This window comes from Nicrophorus vespilloides, unplaced genomic scaffold, assembly GCF_001412225.1.
Source record: "Nicrophorus vespilloides isolate i.1.1-1 unplaced genomic scaffold, Nicve_v1.0, whole genome shotgun sequence".
NCBI lineage: Eukaryota > Metazoa > Arthropoda > Insecta > Coleoptera > Silphidae > Nicrophorus > Nicrophorus vespilloides.
Genome location: NW_017096104.1, coordinates 114,859 through 138,305, shown reverse-complemented (window position 1 = coordinate 138,305; position 23,447 = coordinate 114,859). Strand labels below are relative to the sequence as shown.

At 31.7% G+C, this 23,447-nt stretch overlaps 2 protein-coding genes across 2 annotated transcripts; both read left to right on the top strand.

The window, feature by feature from the left end:
* Positions 1-11,592: 11,592 nt before the first annotated feature.
* On the top strand, positions 11,593-19,713 carry LOC108569639 (putative metabolite transport protein HI_1104). The gene is made up of 8 exons (XM_017931270.1): positions 11,593-11,865; positions 16,875-17,116; positions 18,072-18,335; positions 18,393-18,555; positions 18,612-18,810; positions 18,862-19,140; positions 19,209-19,406; positions 19,461-19,713. The coding sequence occupies exons 2-8, from the start codon at positions 16,884-16,886 to the stop codon at positions 19,634-19,636; spliced, it is 1,512 nt and encodes a 503-aa protein (XP_017786759.1). The 5' UTR covers positions 11,593-11,865; positions 16,875-16,883; the 3' UTR covers positions 19,637-19,713.
* A 1,127-nt stretch (positions 19,714-20,840) lies between these two features.
* Positions 20,841-23,393, top strand: LOC108569603 (uncharacterized protein KIAA1841 homolog). The gene is made up of 6 exons (XM_017931214.1): positions 20,841-21,121; positions 21,172-21,318; positions 21,374-21,473; positions 21,528-22,839; positions 22,896-23,100; positions 23,167-23,393. Exons 1-6 carry the CDS (start codon positions 20,860-20,862, stop codon positions 23,280-23,282), a joined length of 2,142 nt encoding a protein of 713 aa, XP_017786703.1. The 5' UTR covers positions 20,841-20,859; the 3' UTR covers positions 23,283-23,393.
* Positions 23,394-23,447: the final 54 nt, after the last annotated feature.

The window sequence follows — 23,447 nt, the reverse complement described above, 5'->3', positions numbered from 1 at the left end:
TTCTTGAAAGTTTAAACTATTTTTTTTTTGTAATTTCATATTTAATTATCGATATTTCTAGATAATTATTCCACTAACGTTTATTTAAGGCGACTAAAGTTTACTTTAGAATTTTCAATTAATTACACTGTAAAAATAATAACTATTAAAGTTTTAAATCTGTAAAATTGTACAAAAAATAGATAATAATTGTGAGATTAAGTTCTGAAGTTATATGAAAAAATTGTTCGTAAACGAGTAAAACATTTAGCTATAAGTGTTAAAACTAATTTGTCAGAAAGTATGGAAAAACTATGAAAATCATTGCTTAGACGCATAACTTATATTGTATTCGTATGTCATACCTTTAATAACGAAGCCTCGCTATAACAAAGTCCGCAATTTCAATTGATAATCAATACAACCGATGGTTCATGGAGTAATAACATCATTTGAAGCTTTTTATCTTCAGCTTAACTCTTTGAGAGGCTAAATTTCTAGATCCAACAAATTTCTAGACAACTACGTCAATTGAATCAATCAAAATAGCATGGTATCAAGATTCATCCTTTGACATACCAACGAAATAAAAGGATAATTCCTCTTTCGTGGACATTTTCTAGAAAATTGTAACAATACCAGGCATGTTCAAAAGGTGGTGCATTGCGTGTACTACCGCTCCTCAAAGAGTTAACCACATAAGCGGTTTGATGTTTCCCTAGTGGCCACGTACTTTTGTCGCTAGGGTATTTTACTATTCATGATGCAAATATATTCGTCATAAGAGACCATGACGAACATATACGACATAACAACTTCACAATTTAATTGATGTAGAAAGAAGAAATGACATTTGAAAACTTTTTAGATCAAGTCTATTAGAAACGCTGGTAAACATTATAACATTATTAGTTCTTAGAAAGATGTCGCTAAGAATTTGGAAATTCAAATGGCTCAATTAATGGACGATGAAGAGGATGATGGAAATGTATTGAATGCAGAAGATTATGGTTTTTCAGTCAATTTGAAAAATTAAATTAAAAAAGCTCCTGCCAAAAAAAATGTTAATAACTAAAGATTTTAAAAGTTGCTTAAATGATCCTCATTTTGGAAGAAGTGTTATTGTTAACCTCTGAAAAGGATGTTTCGCTTTTGAATTAAAAAAATCTAAGGCGTTAAATGTTATATTGGCATTATATCTGTTACATAACAATATGTATTTATTTGAAATAACATTTTTATAATATGTTTAATTAAATAAATATAATTGAAATAAATGAGTTTTATGAAACAAAATCTAGAATATTATTTAGTTAAAGAAATTGAAGTGGATACAACTCTTTCTGTTAGTTTAATTTCATCGTTATCGAGCGTTTGTTGTAACCTAGGCAATGAAACACTTTACATATATAGAAATTGTTTCTAATTGACAGTATTTAACGAGAAACAGCCATGTTGTTTTTTTATAACCTATAACAATCTACGTTTGATTATATATACCAGAACTAAACTGTAAGTTTATGTAGTTAAAAGAAGCTGACTCACTGAGTAATACTTTTCGGTCAAACTTTTCGCATTTATAAACAATACTACAAGTAATAACAAAAATATATATTAAAAGAGAAACACCAAATGACATTTCGTATGCTACTCGATTTTTTGCGGTTTACAAAAGAAAATGTAACGTGTAGAGATTAATCTTAATTCTACACTTTTACACAGATCTGAAGGATGAATTTTGACATATACGTTTACTACTATTATCAAAAAACGATTGCCTTATTTTTATGAACACAGTAAAGTTTACAATCCATGAAGTTTTATTTTACAAGCATATTTTGTTTGATTCTAACTCTGTCGTAAAACATAAATCTGATTATTTGGTAAAGGTACAAGAACATTTTAATGTATGTTCAATAAATTGCGTATTCTGAAAATCAGTGTTTCTCAATAACATATTTGATGAATGCTAAGAGTATTTCACCAGTTTTGACGCAAGGTGACTCGTACATTTTTGTTTCCAAATCTAAACCAATAGAAAAATGTCCACGAAAATTAGGGCGTTTTATTTCATTGAAAGAACTCTTGTACACCATTCAAAATTGTTTCCACAACTAAGTTCAGTTCAATTTAGTGAATTAAATAGCTTTTGAAATATTTATACAAACTCAGTAAGAAAACCACAAAAACTAAATTATTTTCGATTGTAAAATTGTACAAAAACTTGATGACCTTGAGATTACAAAAATCTGTTTAAGATAATTATCATATGCACGCAATTAATTAAGAATGTCATAAAAGAAATCTAGGAAATATCACGCAACCAGTATTAAAACTATTAAAAAAATATATATATGTAGAAAATAAAACATGAAACGTGTTCTAAAGTTTACTATTTTTATGGTTATAAACACGTATTAAATAGTAGTAGGTTGCATGTATTTTATCTTCCCACTTTTGGTAATTAAAAAATCTAACTGGATTTGAATAGTGAAAGAAGAAATCGTTGCAGCAAATAATTTGAAAATCTAAAAAAAAACTGGGAAATGTTATGTAATCAGTAAAAAAAACTGTATAAAGTGAAGAGAATAACATATGTAATATGTTCTAAAGTTTACATTAATCTCCTTATAAATACTTAGGAAATAGTAGTAGATTGAGTATGTATTTGATCTTCCCACTATTTGATAATTAAAAAAATCTAACTGGATTTGGATAGTGAAAGAAATCGTCACAACAAATAATAATGAAAATAAAAAAATAACTGAGAAATGTTATGTAATTAGTAAAAAAAACTCTTTAAAAGTACAGAGAACAAAATATGTAACGTGTTCTAAAGTTTGCATTATGTTCATTATAAACACGTAGTAAATAGTAGTAGATCTAATTGGATTTGCTTAGTGAAATCGTGTTAGTAAATAATTAAGAAAATTAAAAAAAAACTAGAAAATGTTATGTAAATGGTAAAAAAAACTATTAAACAGTAAATAATACAAAATATTGAACATGTTCTAAACTTTGTTTTCTTTTCATTAAAAACAGATAGTAAATAATTGTAGGTTGCTTATATTTGATCTTGCCACTTTCGGTAATTATAAAAATCTAACTGGATTTGCGAAGTTGAAGAAATCGTTGTAACAATTAATTAAGAAAGACAACAAAAATCGTAGGAAATATTATGTACTCGACACGATGCTCTAAAGTTTGCACTTTTTATGCTTTTAAAAGCACATATTTACTATGTAGTAGGTAGATTCTATTTGCTTTTCCTGTCTTCGATAATTAAATGGATTTGCACAGTGGAAGAAATCGTTACGGCACAAAACCAATGTCCATGGATGAAAGAAATAAAAAAAATGGATAGGTAAGTGCAGAAAAATTAGCCAAAGCGAGAGACCTTGCATTTATGTAGATTCGATTCGTAAAAAAAGAAAAGAAAAAAAAAGAAGCACACATAGATCTGCACATCTTGCGTGATTAAGACGTTACGCAAACGTAGTTGGCCCGAGTCCCGATCACGCACATTTCTGCAATCATTGCTGCGCGACTTGGTGACCAGAAAATTGTAGAACTAAACACGGCAATTGCCGTGCAAACTAATGAAAAATCGCGTGCCTCCTTGCGACATTGAGATCGCTTCAATGTGACAGATCCTTGCGTTTAACTTTATTGCGATTTTCGTTTTGGTTCATTGTTGTTCTTGTAACAAGGCAAGCGTAGAAAAAGAATAAAAAAAAACAGCATTAAAATCGTAGTTGTGAAACGCTTATAAAATTTAAATAATGTTACTTAATTTAAATAATGTCAGTAAATTGATCTTAATAACTAATTATAAGTAATAAAATATGAGTTGAGTTGCATAATTATATTATAAGCTTTAGTCGAAGGAGTGTTTATTTCGATTATGTTTATTTGCAACAAAAACAGGAAACGTATTTAATACGTAAGTTGTTGTTTTTTTTTTCGTAGTTTCGAAGACAACGAAATCCTTGAACGAACGTTTAATTCAAGAGATCTCGTTACATATCCGATGTATCCTATATAATTCATGATTACTCATTGTTGATTACTAGTTACTTGACACTCGAAGTGAAATAACCAATATTTAATATTACCATTTTTTCTTGCATCACCTGCTATGAGATCTAACTTATTTAGTTACATCTATGATTATTGAAAAAAATGGTTTATTTATCTTTGTTACGTTTCATTTTATTAATAAAGTAATCAATACGTCACATAATGCGGATTCACGGTTTGAAAAATTCAAAACAAACTAAATTTGAAAAATCTGAATACTTATTTATACTATAAAATCTCTTTATGTGCGGTTTTAAATACCTCTTTTAGTTCGGTTTCAAACAGTGTGGGATATTGGCGGAATCGATTATCCGCATTACTGTACGTATTCATTTTACATCTGTTTATGCATAACTGTTATTATTTGGAAAAATGCAAAATTACTTTATTCAATATAAAATTAGCATTTTAGTTTACATAAATTGTCATATTTACTAGTACAGTTTACTGATTTGAATAAGCAACTACTCGTTTTTTTGTTCGATTTTATTCATACTTAAGTGTTTCCCATTAACATTCCACGGTTGTTATTCTTCAATTAAAAGTACTTAAGGAAAACCTCTTTATTTTTCCAAGGGTGTTCAGCTATTATGAACATACCTATCTTAATGTGGCTTTCATCAGTTGGAATTCATTGTAGTTTGAAACAAACTAAATTTTATTCTAAAATACTCATTTTATCCAATTTCAAAAAGTGCGAAAACCAATTGCGAGGATTTATTATAATTCTAAATGCGTGTATTTATTTATAAACGTACTACTTTGAAAATTGATCCATAGCAAACTATTACTTTTTTGTGTCAATTCGTGTTCCGCTTCCGCGGAAAAAAATACGTTAATTCTCTTCAATGTGCAGCGATTCGCAAGAATTATCGTTTAGCGCATTAATGCAGAAGGATAGTTTTATTCTGACAAAGGCGAATGAAAATTGAAAAAAAAAAGATACTTGAATTAACTTTATTTATGATTTAGGTTAGGTTATACGCAGATTATACAATTATCAGCGTAAAAGTTTAGTTTAACAATTCATATTTAACTTCATTTATTTGTTCAATACCTAAGATGTAATTTCATATTCAATAAGTTTACAGTCATACCTCGATTAACGAATAAGGTGCGTTTCAAGAAATTACTTCGTTAAATGAATCTTAGATTTTATATATTTATTGAATAAACAAAAGTAACATCACATTTTAATTATTTTTATTTATTGACTGAAAAATCCTGAAATGCTATACAATAGACTGTTACTGTTGAACTGTCACTATTAAACTGTCAGACTGACATTTGTTGACTGTCACATTATAATAAGAAAAGCTATAATAAAATTAAAAAAAACTGTATTTGTCAGTTGTCTAGACGTATTTATTGTAAACAATACTGATCGTTTGACAATAACACTTCTGCTTAAGTCAACATTATTTGCATTGATTTTTTTTACGTTTTCAATGTGTTTCAAGCAGTTTTTGAAATCTTTCTTTGGAAACATGTTTTTCGTTAGAAATTTTCTACTGAAAACTCTTCATCTTCAGCATTTAATACATTTTTGAAGTCATCTTTTAAAATGTTACTATTACTCCTTGACCCATTGGTTGCATCAGGAAAATAATGATCAAAACTCGTCAATCGAAGTATAAATGTATATATTCAAATTTTTGTTTCTTCTCAAATTAAATTTAAATATCCTTTACTAATTCAATATCTTACAAATATTAAAAAAAAATAATTGTTGTTATTTTATCTATTACCAAATATAAATAAACCGGATTTTCCTAGCACCTATGTAACCGAACAACAATTACAACCGCGATGCAATAAAATTGGATAATAGTTTCGATAATTGTTCAAATTTCTCCGAAAGATATTCTAACCAACGTATCTGCATTCCTATTTGTTATTGCTTAATACACGTTGAGCAAGTAATAAGCATTATTGAAATAATATATAAACGAGCGAACGGCAAGAGAATTATTCAGAAATGTTGCCGGAATGCAATGTAAATGATCGAAGGAGAATGCGAAACGCACACAATTTGTTATTGAAATTCTTTTATTTAACGACTGAAAAATCCTGGAAAGTACAGCGTTCCCATACAAAAAAAATCCTTTTGTATATTTGAATGCTGTTCAACAAACTGTCACTGTCAAATTGTCACACTTAAACTGTCACTGTCAGACTGACATTTCCAGACTATCATATTCGGAGTGTTACTGTCACACTGTACAAGTGAAAATATTTTGGAGATGTAATTAAACTTAACAGTTGCGAATCTGTTCGTAATAGTCTTAAGAGTAATAAATCACAGCTGGAAAAGAAAATGCGTCGCCAGATTCTCACGCAATTTAATTAATTGATTGAGAGTGAAATTTGATATGTTGCTTTTTAAAGAAATCGGAAATTTAATCAATTCATATATCTTGTACACATGTCCCCGATGTCTAATATTAGAGTAAGCAATGAAGAGCGCATGATGAAGAGCTTTGATCCGTTTATGTTGTATTGGGATTTTCCGCGCAGCTGGTAATAAGAAGAGCAGGAGAGGCAATAAATCTCCGCTGGGAAGGAAACGGGGGAAGAGTTTTCCACTTAATTAATTGATGATCAAAGAAGGCTTTCGCAATAGTTAATGGAAGAAAGTTTTCGAAGGTTATATTTTAATCACTAAATGTTTCGAAGGAAGCTTCGTTTTTTTGCCTGTCTGCAAGGAAGATGAATTGACACGGGATTTCTTATTATTTATTTTTTTCTTTTAAATAATTTGCGTGAGTGTATCTGCTTGATCTTGTATTTTTGTTTGTTTTTTGTAGTTGTTGTTTGTGGTCGTGCTTTGAAATTCAATTAGTGCCGTTGCGTGCGAAGGCTTATCGGGGCAAAGGGTATTTTCAATCCCGTTGTCAATTTCGGTGCATGTAGGTCAAGCCCTTCAGGATTCAATCGGCGGTCTCATCACTGCCGCCAGATCTTTGAGACGTGATACAATCTGTATTCGGATATGAATACGTTCTATCTCATTTGCGTGAGAGAAACATGGAAATGCTGCTGTTTTGCTGAATACCACACTCACTAGTATACAACAAACTGTCACTGTTGGACTGTCATTGACTGTCACTGTAGAAGTGACGTCACTGTCAAATTGACATAATCACTCAATACTAGTGACATCAATTAAAATCTAATGAAATCATGTTCATCAATAAAACTTGGTCTTCGCAGTTCATTATTGAAAATTCCATTTTTATTGTAGATATTTTAAAATATCTGTTATGTTAACAAAACTTATACTTTTAATAAAAAATACAAATATTAATGACTCTTAGTCACTATCACCTGTATCTGGAAGTTTATCTATAGAGTCAAATCCATAGTCATTTATACCGTCACATTCCTAATCTATTCAATATTTTTCGCACCTTCGTTTTATATTTCTCGTGCTAAACTGACTATAAATTGTGCGTATTATATTCGAGATTTTGCGGTATTTTAATAATAAACGTGATGTAAACTGAACAATCGGCGAACGCCCATTGCTGCTGACCTTTGTCTGCACGGCGAAAACGAAAAGATGAAACAAGCGGAGAAGTTTTACCTGCAAAGTAAGATATAATAAACGTCAGTGTTTCTGTTTTGTGTGTTTTGTGTTACACGACTTGACCTACCGCATAAATAAATACAAGTATTCATCAAAATTTCGCTGCCGTGTTTTACATTATTATTAATTTTTTTATTTTTTCAATGAAAACATACTCGTGGAAAACAAATAATTGCGGAATTAAAAGTATTTTTAGCATTTTACGCCAATTAAAGCTTTAAAAGGATTAACGTCGAGTTGCGTCATAATAAATCATCAAGAACATGCATCAATTTCAATTATTTGCATGCAATTTTTTAAACCAGAAAACTTTAGAGTATAATTAATTATTATTTTTAATATATACAGCAACACCTCGCATAGAATGGTTTCGATTAGTTCGAATTCACTATAATCCGGATTGAAAATTTCAAAACAAACTAGATTTTAAATTGAGCAAAATCAAAATAAATTCTAGAAAATTCAAGTCTCTTTTTGTAAGGATTTATTTTTGCACGTATTTTCACGTATTAGGCCGGTTTCAAACAGTCCGGTATATTACCGGTATATATTTTTTGGGATGTAATGTTGCAAATCTATATTACCTTTAATTTTGACTAAAACTATGAATTTCTTTACATATATTTAGTAATCATTGAAACGTTGTAAAAAGTAAACAAAAATAAGACTGTACCTGAAAGACTGTCACTTCTAACCTCTCATTGCTATACTATCACTGTTAAACTGTCATTATTAAATTGTTACTATTAGACTGTCATTGTTAGATTGTCACTTTTAGACTGTCATTGTTAAAATGTCACTATTAGGCTGTCATTGTTAGATTGTCACTATTAGACTGTCATTGTTAGATTGTCACTATCAGAATGTCATTGTTACATTGTCACTATTAGGCTGTCATTGTTAGATTGTCACTATTAGACTGTCATTGTTAGGGGTCTATATCGCAAGCCCGACAACCGAAAGACCGTCTATTGAAATCCCGTTTGAAATCCCGACTGTATCGAAATCCCGACGTTCAAAATCCCGACTGTATTAAAGTCCCGACGCTTGAAATCCCGACTATGTCAAAATCCCGACTACCATAATCCCGACAATCAAAATCTCGACAATATCGAAATCCCGACTACCATAAAATTGTTATTGTAGAAATTTATAATAATAAAAAACACTGTTGGGATTTCGATATAGTCGGGATTATGATAGAAGGGATTTTGACTTAGTCGGGATTTCGAACGTCGGGATTTCGATACAGTCGGGATTTCGAACGTAGGGATTTCAATAGACTGGATTTCGGTTGTTGGGCTTGCGATTGCCACCGCATTGTTATATTGTCACTATTAGACTGTCATTGTTAGATTGTCACTATTACACCATCATTGTTAAATTGTCACTATTAGACTATCATTGTTAGATTGTCACTATTAGACTGTCATTGTTAGATTGTCACTATTACACCGTCATTGTTAAATTGTCACTATTAGACTGCCATTGTTAGATTGTCACTATTAGACTGTCATTGTTAGATTGTCACTATTAGACTGTCATTGTTAGATTGTCACTATTAGACTGTCATTTTTAGACTGTCACTATTGGACTGTCACTTTCAATTAAGTAATAAATCTGCTAACGAGTTGAGTATATAGCTCTTGGACTGGATTTGTTTCCAATTTATATTTTATGATTTTATTTATTAATAACGTTTATTGAAACACTCATAGAAAGTAAATAAAATAAAATGAAAATTTGTAATTCTCGATATAAAATGATTTAATTTCATCATTTTATTCGTAAACTGATGGTGATCGTTAAGATCTTGGCATATTATTATTTTTTCAATGGAATTATGCATCTGACATTTAAAGATTAATACGAACTATTCATAAAGTTACATAATGCGTGGAAAGAACATGGAATAGTTACGGTGGCACGTGCGCAATTTAACTACTTAATGGATTAAAATTTTACCACGCCAACTGATTCATTTTTAATTGCAAGTAAGCAGCCACTAATAAGCACCGCGGGTAATGTCGATCAATTAACAATCAAAATTACACATCCTTATTAACATTGCAATGATATTATGAAGATAGAAATGAGAAAATCTAGTAGCTACTATTATTTTATACTTAATATACTAATCTGGATATACGGAATACAGCTGTGGGTAGACAGCAGCATATCTAATATTGCGACCATACAAAGATTCAAGTCTAAGAAAGATCATTGGTGTTCCATGGTATATTACGAACAGGAGAATTCATGAGAACCTTCAAATGGAAACAATTATGAAAAACAGTAGCTGATACCAAAATAGACTAGACAGACATCCAAACGTAGTAGCTGTCAATCTTCTGAAAAATAGCCTAATAACACAGCGACTGAAGCGATACAAGGCACTGGATCAACAAATAACCAATAAGTAAAGAATAATCGCCAATGGGCGATCTCCAATTAAATCTTGTCAATTGCCCGATCATTTACATTATAGAACAGTAGTGAATAAAAAAGAAAACAAAATAGACTAATAAATTTCATAAAGAAATATCAAATACTTTATGATAACTAAACTATAACGTGAATATTGTCAGAAGTAAAGAAGTACTAGAAACTGCTCTAAATTAGACTCAAAAAACTATTTTTTATTTCTAAAAAAATGGATTGGATTTAACAGAATAAACAAAAAGTATAAAAAGTATAAAAAGCTAATTGAAAATGTTTCACTTGAATCAATAACATCAATGAATATTGTTTCTGTTATTATTCGTTTCGTTTAATTAAATAGAAGCAATTAACGACACTAAACATAAATTGTGAAGAAATCGTTATTTATTAACTCTGAGTCATGTGCTTCATAAATGTTACGAGATGGAGGTCATCAAAGAAAAAAAAAATAGTAAATAAATAAAAGAAAACCACATTACAATTTTGAAGAACGTCGATAATATTTTCACCAAGTAAATAATTATAAAATTTCGATCATTTTCTTCAATTAAATAAGAAATATTTGTTTTGTAATTATAAACAAATTTAATATTATTTGTAATATGTAACGTCTGTATTCTTCATTAAATATCTTTTATCTAGTACATAAATAAAAAAATCGATCATAATTAGACAATACCGAAAATGATTAACAGGAGACAAACGTACCAACAGAGAGACTAACCGTAAAGATATCCACTATAAACCTAAGTTTATATATTAAGTTAAACTATACTAATTTAGATCAGTATTTCTCAACCTTTTATTCACACAACATTTCTTATTTGTGATTGTACTGCGGATACAACCTTTTTTTACGCTTTGTCAGCTGTCACTTTTGACAGAAAGGTGACATCTGTCATTTTTCGACTTATTAAATATTTAACGTGAACCATAGTTTGAGATACACCGGTTAAGATATTTGGTTATTTAGGACGTTGTAATTAGGCATTTATATAATGAATTAACGTATATTTTAATCCCAAGAACCAAAAGAAAGTTGTTACAAAAATAGTATGTATGTTCTTTGCAAAATTATAGACTTTTATATTCTATGATAAATATTTCTGTTGAAAATGAAATATTTCTTTGATTTGATATATTTCGGTTTTTCATTAAAAGTTTTCTTGACTCGAGTAATTTCGTGTTTAATGAGCTAAAATTCCTCGAGGTCTTCCGACGTTGGTGCAAAGATACAAAACGTGATTATTATTAATATATGTTCATGATGATGATGTCGACGTTCGTCGACATGTTCCCGTGGCCTCCAAGAAGTACTAAACCACTACAATATGATAGACGCAGACAGGATATCTCTCTGGTACGCGAACGGTCATGGGTATATACCCATTCCGTAGCAGCCGCGTCCTTGGGCTCCTCGAGCTGCTCCGTTTTGTTTTCCTCCACTGCACCTTGCTACTACTACTACTACCTACTACCACCTTTGGTCCCGCCACCACGAGGACTATATCTTGCGGTGGACCACGCCATGATCTTCAGTATGGACCGGGTTGCGGTTTAGGTTTGGTACTCCGAATATACCATCAACTATGAGCATATCAATTTAATACCAGAAATTTAACCAGAAAGTTAACAGAAATTATCAGTTTGAAAAAAGTGCTTACTGTGTGTACGTTCGGCGATATAATTTTTGTAATTTTTATAATAATTTTTGTTTGGATAATCATCTTTTTGGATATTTTTTAACTTTCCAGTTTAGAAATACCAAACGGAAGGCAAGTAATCATTTTTTTACCTTATTCTATATTATTGAAGTTTTTTTTTAATTTTCAATTTCTAAAGTCAATTATTTCCATATTATGGAAACATTTTAAAATTATTTAAATAATTACACCAAATATAATCAATTTTATACAAATTCAAAACGAAATAAAAAAAATACAAATAATTTAAAATTTACTACCCTAAACTGTCAATTCTTTGATTATATACCAAGACGAAGAAAAGTAATTATATTCCAATAATTTCCATATTTTTGACATTTTTTTTAAATTATTTAAAACATTATAGCAAATATAATTAATATTATACAAAGTCAATATCCGGAATTTACATTCACCGGATATTATTGAGAAAATTTTAATTCATTTGATTACATTCATTGATTTTGTGAAAACCTGACGAAAGGAAAGAAATTTTACAATTAATTTAAATTTTCATCTCCAAAACATTAATTCATAATTTACATTAAATTATAATTTAAAAAAAACTCAATATTGATTATTTTTCTTAATTATTAACAATAATTTAAAAATAAATTACATTATTTTTTTATATAATCAATTAAGAAGTAAATTTAAAAATATTTCTTTTCATCAATAAAATCATACCTATTTTTTAAACAATCATTAAATAATAATCGCTGTAAAACTACACGACCATCTGTTAAATTGCAAATTGTTAATATAATAGAAAAATAATCGAATTGGCCTATTAGTTTGTTAAATCACATCAGTATATTTGTATTTACAATCTGCCGTAATATAAGTATATAGAAATAAATCAAGTACAAATACAAGAACACCTTGCATAGTGCGGTTACGCACTATTTGAATCAAAGATCAAAACAAAGAGACATGTCTCTTATTTTTGCAGAAACTAAATTTTTGATTGCGTTCAAAATATTGCTGTAACTGAAATAATTTCTATTTGCTAAATTCACAATTGATTAATTCAAAAGTTTAAGTTGCATTTGGACGGATAAACAGATTCAAATCGTATACGTTGAATAATAATAATGCAGTTCTCGTTTCACCAATAAGATTGTCGACTATAAATTGAATTTGCGAATGCATGAATATTCAGTAATGATGCAAGAGGTGAGCATACACGTACATGTGTGTGTGTGTGTTCGGAAAGATTTATTTGAGCGTGTGATGCGAAATGTAAATGGATTCATCTCGGCGTGTATTCAGCAAATTTCGTGGAAATACCCTCAGGGTGAAAATTTCCGGATTGAAATTTTACCGTTTATTTATTATTATATTTTTCTTCTTTTATGCAGAAACGTGTTTAAATTTTCGTTCCAACGTTATTGTCGCTCCAAGCTTCTTCTATGATCATTATTGTTATTTTTATATGTTTAATTGTCGCTCCAAAGATTAGTGATCCAAGGATGCTTCGCTTCTTGCGCAATCGGCAATAATCGTTTTTAATTGTCGATACTCTTTTTACATAACATTACATAAAGTTGTCGTGTTCTATTTAATATATTTTTTTTTCATTTACTATGTAATTTTAAACTTCTTTAATTTATTCGTTTTGGAAATACTAGTAATGATATTGATTACAATAAATTGAAATTTGTTGTCATTGAGAATTTGTCATTCATAAATTACAATTAATTTTACAAACCTTGACTTTGTTCGGATTTAATGAATCGTTGACCGAAACATTGAAAGTGATTTTCATTATTAAAGAAAGGTCATTTACTTTTACATTAGGAGATATTAAATTATTTGATACTTTACAAAATCATAGTGTTATAACCTAGTCCATAAGGGCTGCAGAATTTACTAATTTGTTACACTGTAATAACTCGCATAGCCCGGTTTGAAAATTTCAAAACAATTAAATTTAATTGAGTATTTAGTATACATTTTTTGTATACCTAAAGTTAAGTTTCTTTATTTGTATGCGGTTTTAAAAGTCTCGATTAGTTCGGTTTCAAACAGTCTAAGGGGATACAATATTTTTCCATATTTTGTATAATTGTTCAGATAATTTCTATTTAAAATAATAATCTATTGAGAATTAATTAAGCAAACTTTATGGTAAAATACATTAAATTATATTAATAAGTGTCTGTCATTGATGATTCGAAGGTCAACTAAGCATTACAGCAAAATCGTTTCCCCAACAAAAAAAAAACAAAAAACTAAGTTCAAGTTCAAGAATGTCTGAGCAAATAATAAAGAGCTGACCTTTTTTTTCTTTTTAAATCTTAGTGTTATTATTCTCATCCATATTTACATCATCCTCAATCAAATGTTAATCGAATGCAATTCGACGCAGATTCTCTTGATAATGAATTTATAACAATGCGTGTGTTCGTATATAATTTACTTGTGTGCAGCTAATTACAGTTTAATTATTGTTCTCATTAGGCATCAGCACGTATAATTTCCTTTCATTTATTTAAATATGCGCGAAACAATAAATCAACAATTAACATTGAAAATTAATAACACATTTCCATACTTTCCGGACAACATTCTAGTGAATATCAATTTAAAAAAAAATAGACAAGTTGACGGTTTTCCATTTTTCAATAAATAATTATTCATTATGTCCTCGAAATAAAATACATCATAATCCGGTTTCGACCAGTACGTATTGATCTTTTTCTTTTGTTCCCGTATACAATAAAGTCTCTTTTTGTGCGGTATATTATTAAGCGGCTTTAAAGTCCTCGATTAGTCCGGTTTCAAACAGTGCGGAAACGTTTGCTGTAATTAATTTGTATTTGTAATCTAACATTCTTTGCAGACGTTAGCAGCTGACGGAAGTTGCTGATGTCATAAAAATTACACTGCCCACTTGTTTCTTCTCATTTCTTTAACCACGTTAATGCAAAATAAATCCCGTGATCGAAAACAATATAAGAAATACACAAAAATTTAATTAACATAACGCAACCGATCTAGAGAGAGAGTGAGAAAAACACTTGAATAACTTACGAAACAAAAAAAATGTCTTCGGTATATATAAATAAAAGTAATTCGATCCAAATACTTCTCTTGTTTCTGAAGAAGTTGCTAATTAATTTGCTAATGTAGTTGGATAACCGCTTCTACTGTTTTCTTTTTTGTTCTTCTTCTGTTAATCAAAGTCTCGGGTTCCCTATTTTTTATTTGAACGTCTCTCAACTTTCCAGGTAGTAGAATTCCGTGCAAGAAATGCATCACCAAAAATAACATTCTTTGGTCATTCATCTCGTGGTATTCACGGTTCGCAACTCTAAATATTACCTTCGTCTGCCCCCATGATCTTGCTTAGAATGGAAGGTCACTCGTCGCTATTTTATATTCTTCGAGAGAAAGTATAATTATCATATGAGCAGGCAGCATTATTAAAGGGGAACTGCGTTGCGAAAATATTTTTATTTTTTTTTTGTAAAATTATATTCATTATATTAATGATAATTATTATTAATATTCATGTACATTTATGGTGATTTTGCATGTTCGGCACGATCGCAAATATGATCTAAGAACAATGGCAACATCGCTTTTTGCGTCTCTCAAACTGTAATTGTTCATATTTCGTGGAAATAATTTACTCTGAACAATTGGTTAATAATTATTTTTCAATTATTCGTGATATCATATCATTGTTAAGAGATTGTAATAAATTTATAGGTATAAATAGATATGACATTATGACTATTACTAAATAAATATATCATTTACATACGAATTATTTAAACTAATTGTGCCTTTTTTAATGATATAAAACTGAAATTTGTATCTTTATGATCTAGGCCAGTGATGGGCAAACTACGACGGCCTGTCTAGATGTTCTATCCGGCATTCATATACCATCTTTTTTTTGCGAAAAAAAATTACTTCTAAAAAAGTTTGCTCATGACAGATTTAGGTTATACAATAGACCAGCGTTTCTCAATCATGGGTCTCATTATGTTTTTAATGGGTCGCAAAGTGACACACTTAAATGACAGATGTCACCTTGTGTCAAAACGAGGAATTAGTACTTTTCTTTTTTTGATTCTATACGTTAACAATATAAATAATTGTAACGCAGCACAACTAGAAACACATATGTTGGATCACGCAGCAAAAAGTTTAAACTAAACAAAATATAAGATTTAAATGTGTGTCAGATGTATTAACTACAATTAGTTATTAGTACCTAATAATTATTGTATTCCTAATTTACAATTACAGTAACAAAATTCTGACTTGAAATCAAAAAAAGTGACTTTATTAATATCATTAAATACTTATCATATTTTGGGTTTGTGAATTATAATAGTAACTTTAAAATATATAATTTTGTTACATCATACTTGATAAATCATGAAAGGTTTTACTGCAAGTTATTCTTTATTGAAAGTAAATTGGATGAAAATGAAAATTGTGCATGCGCCGGGAGATGTTTACCGCTGAAGCGGAGCAAAAGTAATTTCGCGTTCTAAAAGAAGCCACTTGATGCATTGCTTTTAAATTACAAAAGACAACATGTTATATATTTTACAACAAAGCGTTCTAATTACGTTTTCCCTTGCAATATTTATTTTAATTTATATATTAAATTACGTAATATCGAGAATACATAAAAGTAATTTAATAATAATAATATATTAATAATTAATATTACGAACGATTTTTTTAACGAAATAATTATGCTTATACAAAATGTATAACTACTTTTGTTTTATTTTGTATTATATTGTTTTCAATATCCAATTTGTCATAATTGTCAATAAATGTCATACAATAATGCTTGTTTTTGTCATGTGATTCGATGCTTCAAAATGTGAATCTATCAATTCTATTGCTAACAAATGTCATATAGTAATTTCAATTTTTGTCAAGTGATCCAAAATGTAACAAAATTTAACAAAAGTACCGTCAACAAACGTCATATCATAATGTTTCTATTTTGTCTTCTTATTCAAAGCTTGACGTTTTGATCACAATCTATCAATTTCACAACCAACTAACGTCAAATAATAATGCTTTTTATTTGTCATATGTTACAGAGCTTCAAAATGGTTGCACCTGCGTTTCTGGAGAAGCTGTCCTTCTTGTATCAGCCGTACGTATTGTTTGTGGTATCAATTGGCTACGTTTTGGGTGAATTAGGACATTATTTGATTGGCGTGACTTCAAAGAGGATTGCCATCGATTTGCATTACGGAGATATCACTTGCCAATTGAACACTACAGAGTACCACCTAAATCAACTACCCGTCCAATGTGGAAGTGCCAATAATTCTGACACGTAAGTAAAATCTAAATTCTAGTTTTCATTTAAAAAAAAAACTTTCTATTTAGTCTATTCATTAATAAATATATTATACTAGTACAGAAATAACTCGCACAATAATCTAAAACGGACTAATCAAGGACTTTAAACCACATTTTATTTCAAACCTATCTGACCAAAACCGCACTATTGTAATTTAAACTATATCTTTTCATGATTCATACAAAAATTGAATATGAAGTAGTTACATTGATAAAAACCTTAAATCAATAATCAATAAATCAATATAATTTATTGAATCTGGAATGGACACGATTCAGAATTGAATTAAAAACGACAATAATATTTTGAATGTTATTGAAATCAATATTCAAAAATAAAACATGTTTAGCAACCAATTATTACCAATAACATACAAAAATGAATTATTACTAATAACACACGGATATAATAAATAAGTATTTAGTTTAAAAGATTAATGAATAATACTCACCAATAATTTAAGTTATTTACATTTTTTAAAACGCAACAAACAAGCCGCTTAATAGATGACACCGATTTTGACGTTTAAAGTAAACAACTTTTTCTTTTTTTATTATTACAAAGCAGCCTACTTATTTGTGTTGACATTTAATTGATGTTAAATGAAATTGCGCTTGTTTCTATTTGCCGGATACATTTGTAACTGCATTTCCTTGATCCAAATACTATTTTTTTTTTTTTTGTTTGTTTGTTTGTTGTTACGGCGAGCACAATTTATCACATAATATGTGGTCCGAGAAGGACGCGGATTACAAAAGAACCAGATTCCCGGCGGCCCGTGGTATTTAAACTGCATTGTTACAATTCGCTTTTACTCGCAATGCAATGGTTTCGTTTGCGCACAATAGAAATATATTAATAAATTTGTAATAATAATATTAATATTTTTTCGTTGATTTTGAAAGATTTGTAAATGAATGTGATTTAGATGTTTGTCGTACAACATCAATGGGACGGGATACTGCGAGTGGAACTACAACGGGCTCGGATTGGATTACCAGATCTTAGCCGGCCCAAGTTTCATTGCAGTTTTCACGGTTGTCGGTGTCATCATGGGATTCCTCGCCGACAAGTACAACAGGGTGAAGATGTTGACGATCTGCACCGTAGTTTTTTCCATCGCGATGATCGTCACCGGATCGGTACAGGAGTACTGGCATTTGGTTATATTGAGGATGATCATGGCTGCTGGGTAATGAATAAAGAAATTTTAATTAAATTAAATTTAATATTCATTAATTTTTTGTAGCGAATCCGGCTGCAATCCTTTGGCGACCGGTATCCTTTCGGACATCTTCCCTGAAGAGAAGCGTGCTTTGGTTATGTCCATTTTCAATTGGGGAATCTACGGCGGCTACGGAATCGCCTTTCCTGTGGGAAGATACATTCCGACTTTGAACATCTGGGATATGGTTAGATCTAGTGTTTGGTTTATGTGCGGGTTCTATAACATTTTGTTTTTGTGTAGGGATGGAGAATCACTTATTATGGAGCCGGGGTTATCGCTTTGGTTATCGCGATTTTGACGGGATTAACATTGAAAGAACCGGCGAGGCAATCCATCGGTGAGGAGACCACAGGTAACGGCAAGAAGGCTTCTATTTGGTCCGTGATCTTGGAGCCTAGGATCATCATGTTATGTTTGGCTGCTTCCATAAGACATTGCGGTAAGTCTATTAAATCTTTAGATGAAATGTATTAACAGTATGTATTTGCAGGTGGTATGTGCTTTGCGTACAACTGCGATCTGTATTACCAGCAGTACTTCCCGGATTACGATCTTGGATGGTGGTTGTTCGCCGTGACCATCGGTATCGGAAGTATCGGTGTCGTGGCTGGTGGTATCGTGTCTGATAAGTTTGTAGCAAAGATGGGAGTCAGATCCAGGGTGATCGTGTTAGCCGTGAGTCAACTGATCTCCACTCCCGGTGCTTTCGGCAGCGTCTACTTTTCTCCCGTGTGGGCCATGATAACCTTGGGAATTTCCTACTTCTTCGGTAATTAACCAATAGATTAGATTTTGTCTCAAGGCACACTTGAATTGTAATTGTAATATTTTCCATAGCTGAAATGTGGTTCGGAATTCTCTTCGCCATCTTAGTAGAAATCGTGCCTCTGCAAGTTAGATCGACAACAGTAGGTATCTTCCTCTTCGTCATGAACAACATCGGAGGAAATCTTCCCATCCTCGTTGAACCCGTGTCCAAGGCTATCGGTTACAGGGAGAGCATCTACATCTTTTACGCAGGTTTCTACGGAATCAGTGAGCTCACCAATAACTTCTACCACCAACAAAAATCTAACAATAATCTTGCAGGTTCCATCATGTTCCTGCTGACGGTCTTCTTGATGGACGGACCCAAGCAGGCGGACAATCCGAAAGACTTCGGTCACGACAATAACATCTGCACTACTGTCGATGAAACCGCTCTTCCGACCATAACCAACGGCGTGCACATACCGAGGATAGGCACAGAGAATAGCAAACTTTGATTATCCACATTTATATGTTCTAATTTATTTATTATTTTTTTCGCATTATTTTGAGAAACGATTCAGTAAAGTGAAAATCTTTCGGACTGCCCCAAAGATTTAATTTGATTAAACGGTACGCTCGATCTTTATAAGATTTAAATTTTTCCTCTGTTATTTACTTTTCGGTTTACTCTTTCTCTCTGTCTCTCTCTGTGTACTGTCTTTGTATATAATATTTGAATTAAGTTTTTGTTACTTATGTAATTATGTAACGCATTCCCAATCGAATGTAATATTGTATTGAATAAAATAAAATATGTACAATAATTATTATTTTATTTTATGCAAAGGATAAAATATCATTTTTTAACTCATTTCCAATATATAACATCCTGCAATAGTTTCTCAACTTGTAGATTGTGTTAAATTTTGAATGTGTCGCGAAATGACAGCTGTCATCTTTCGTGAAAACGTCAATTTTAGGTTTTGAAACAAATGAAGAGAGGCAAATTATTAAATTGTGAACAAATTACAAAAAAAAATAAACGCTACAATATTTTTCATTTTCTGTAGATAAACTGAGCAAAAGGATAATAAATTAAGCAAATCTCAACATATATTTATTATATACAATTCTTTATGTTTTTTTTTAGAACAGCGTTTTTCAGCCTATTACGTATTTGTCTGTAGTTATACAACAATCTAAGTTTTTAAATAGTTCCTATAAGATGACAGCTGCTTTAGAATATCTAAGTAACCCTACTATAAATAAAAACACTTGAATATAGTTTCACTATAATTTATATATATTTCGTTAAAAAAAATATATAATTCGTTTACAATAGAAAAGCAATGTACATAATAATAATAATATAAATAAATTTAAATTAATTATTCAAATCATGTCAGTAAATATGATCGAGACTATATAAATAAATGTTAGTAAATGCACTCTATCAATTAAAATTCAGGATCTTTTGTAATTGAAAGTTTTAGCTAAACAGACTAAATATATAGGCAAACATATATACACAATATAAATTTTGTATGAAACATTTGAATTTTCTAAATTTTGAAGTTAATCTCATCAATTTATCAATTTTGGCACGTTTCGCATCTCATTTTTGACGAGACGTCAGAAATTTTCTAGTATGCGCTATGTTTGTATTCTGATTTTCATCAATAAATTAATGCGAGAGAAGTTTAATCAATAAACGTTTGGAGCCTGCCCAGTGGCGAGGATGGAGCTTTGCGATGTCGAAAAGACCACCATTACAGTCAACGTTGATAAACCGAAGAGCAAGGAAAACTCCGAGATTACGGTCAAGGAGTTTCTGGACTTCCTGAAGACGGCGTACCAGGTAAACGACAACTTGGAAGGCATACTCATTCAGGAAGGAATGACCGACGTGGTCGATTGGTTGAAATTGAAGAACAGCAAGTTCGCAAACACCAAACCGAAGAAAGACGTAACTGCTGAACATCAGCAAGACGCGAATCCTGGTAAGATGAATATTAAATTAAGATTAATTTAATTAATTCGAGGATTTTAGAGATGGCCAAAAGTAATACGCATCTGGAAGAGCCACTTGAGATGAAATTGAATGAAATCTTACAGGAAGGTTTGCTGGATTCAGTTTTACCATACATTGTCCCATCAGGTAGTTCCAGTAGTATTTCAAAGAGGCAACCAGTTAAAGGTAAACTTCTTTGATATAAATAGATTAATAGAATACAAGCTGAGGTTGTTTTTAGAGAAATCAAGTTTTAACGTACAACAGTCCAGCAGCGAGAGCGCGTTAAGTCGAAGGAAGTCGAGCTCCGCTGCATTAGTAAATAAAATAACAAAGACATTGTAATTATTCTACGTAAAGGAATGAAACTAAATGTTAAGATGATGTTATTTTAGATCAGAGGTGGAGATACACGTGTACGATGAATTGAAGGGTACGAAGAAAGATTTCATCTGTAATCAGAAATTGCTCGTGGAGCAGATGGGTTATTTCGCTGACGTTACCAAAGATCAGAAGCTCGACGACATGGACATTTCGGTGCATTGCGATATAGCAATCTTCGACTGGCTGATGACGTGGATGACAAAATCAAAGACGACGGACGGAGATAAACCCCAGTTGGAAGCCAGCGCAGCCATTCCCATCTTGGTATCTGCGTCGTTTCTGCAAATGGAATCGCTGCTCGAAGAATGCTTGTTCTACTGCCATCGAAATATGAATGAGATACTGAAAACGGGCACGAACCTATCGTGCCTGAACGACTCGATATTGACTAGACTGGCCGCTATGTACACTAATATAGAGGTGGAGAATATCAAGGATCGCAAAGACAAAATACAATCGCGTCTCTTCTGTAAATTGATTCAATCACTTTGCGAGGTTGAGACGGAGTCTGTGCGTGGTCACTACTGTTCGTTGGCTTATATTTACAAATGCAAACATTGCCAGCAACTGGTTTCTCCGCCTTACTCACCGGAGATCCCATGCATCCCTAGTTACATGCGCTTGGAGTACGACGGTTCCATAACCAGTAGACACGAACGCGATCCCCAATGGAATATAAATGATTTTATTGTAAGCCTTTATAAAAGTTTAAAAACTTGGCGGAAAGTATATTGGCGGTTGTGGGGCTGCGCCCATTTCCTCTACTGTCTCTCTTGTAAGAAGTATTTTCCGGTAAGACAAGAGGGCTGGTGCAGATATCACCCCGACCATCCGCAGTTCTTCACCATGGACACGCAAAAACCCCCTTTGCCAGTTGGAAGGTATCCTTGTTGTGGCGAAAGAACCTACAGGTTTCAGTTGTTGGATGACAGGACCGGCTGTCACTGCAGGGATCACACGATTTGCACCAAGGATATTAAGGATGCATCCATTGCAGGATTGTTGGACAATTATCGTGCTCTAATATGCGAGGAAGCTCCTCGTTTGGTCTTTCCTGATAGGCTGACAAGATTGGTGGCAAGAGATACCAACGAACCGGACGATGGGAAATTGGACAGCAAGGAGGTGCTTTGGTGGGACGGTCTCGAAATCGTACCGCCCCGTCAGAAGCTGGGCCTTCTCGGATCCATTTGCGAGAACCACGGCGAAAGTGACGACGACGAATACTCGACCCATTCGGAAACGGATGACAGCGACAGCACTTTCACCTCCTCGTCGAGCCGCCACAGCGAATCGTCGTATGCCTCGACCAAAAAGAAGAAGGTGGTAGTTTGAAGTTTGCAGAATGTAAAATCAACTGCGCGTGATTTTTGCTCTAGGTAACTAAAAAGCGGAATAAAAAGAAAATGAACGGGAAACTGTGGCAGATGAGTTTATCGGCGCGCTCCAATCAGGATTTGCAGAGAAGCAACGAGGAAACCGCTTTCAAGAAGATGACCAATCTGCTCAACGAGCGCACAATCTCATCGGATTCCCCGATCAAGCATTGCAACAAGTTATACACCAGACAATACAATCACGCCGGTATTTACTTAGTGACCTACCCATACTAGAATAAGGAGTTAACGAAAAACAAAACTTTCCTTGTAGGTGGAATCTGGGTGCGGTTGGAGGCGGACTGGCGCGAGAAGAATGCCGTTTCCAACAGCAAGAACAAGAACATCTACACTGGAAAGGTCAAAATGAAAAGCAGCAAAGTACTTTGAAACATTGTCTTACCATAAAATTTCGCGTGCCGTATGTATTGTTTCTAGAGCACAATCGCACTCCAGCTTTGTAGACTCAAATGCACCTTCATTTAATATAATATCTATAAATAACCAAACTTCAAATAGAATAATTTCTACTTTAAGTTTCATGATAAATCATTT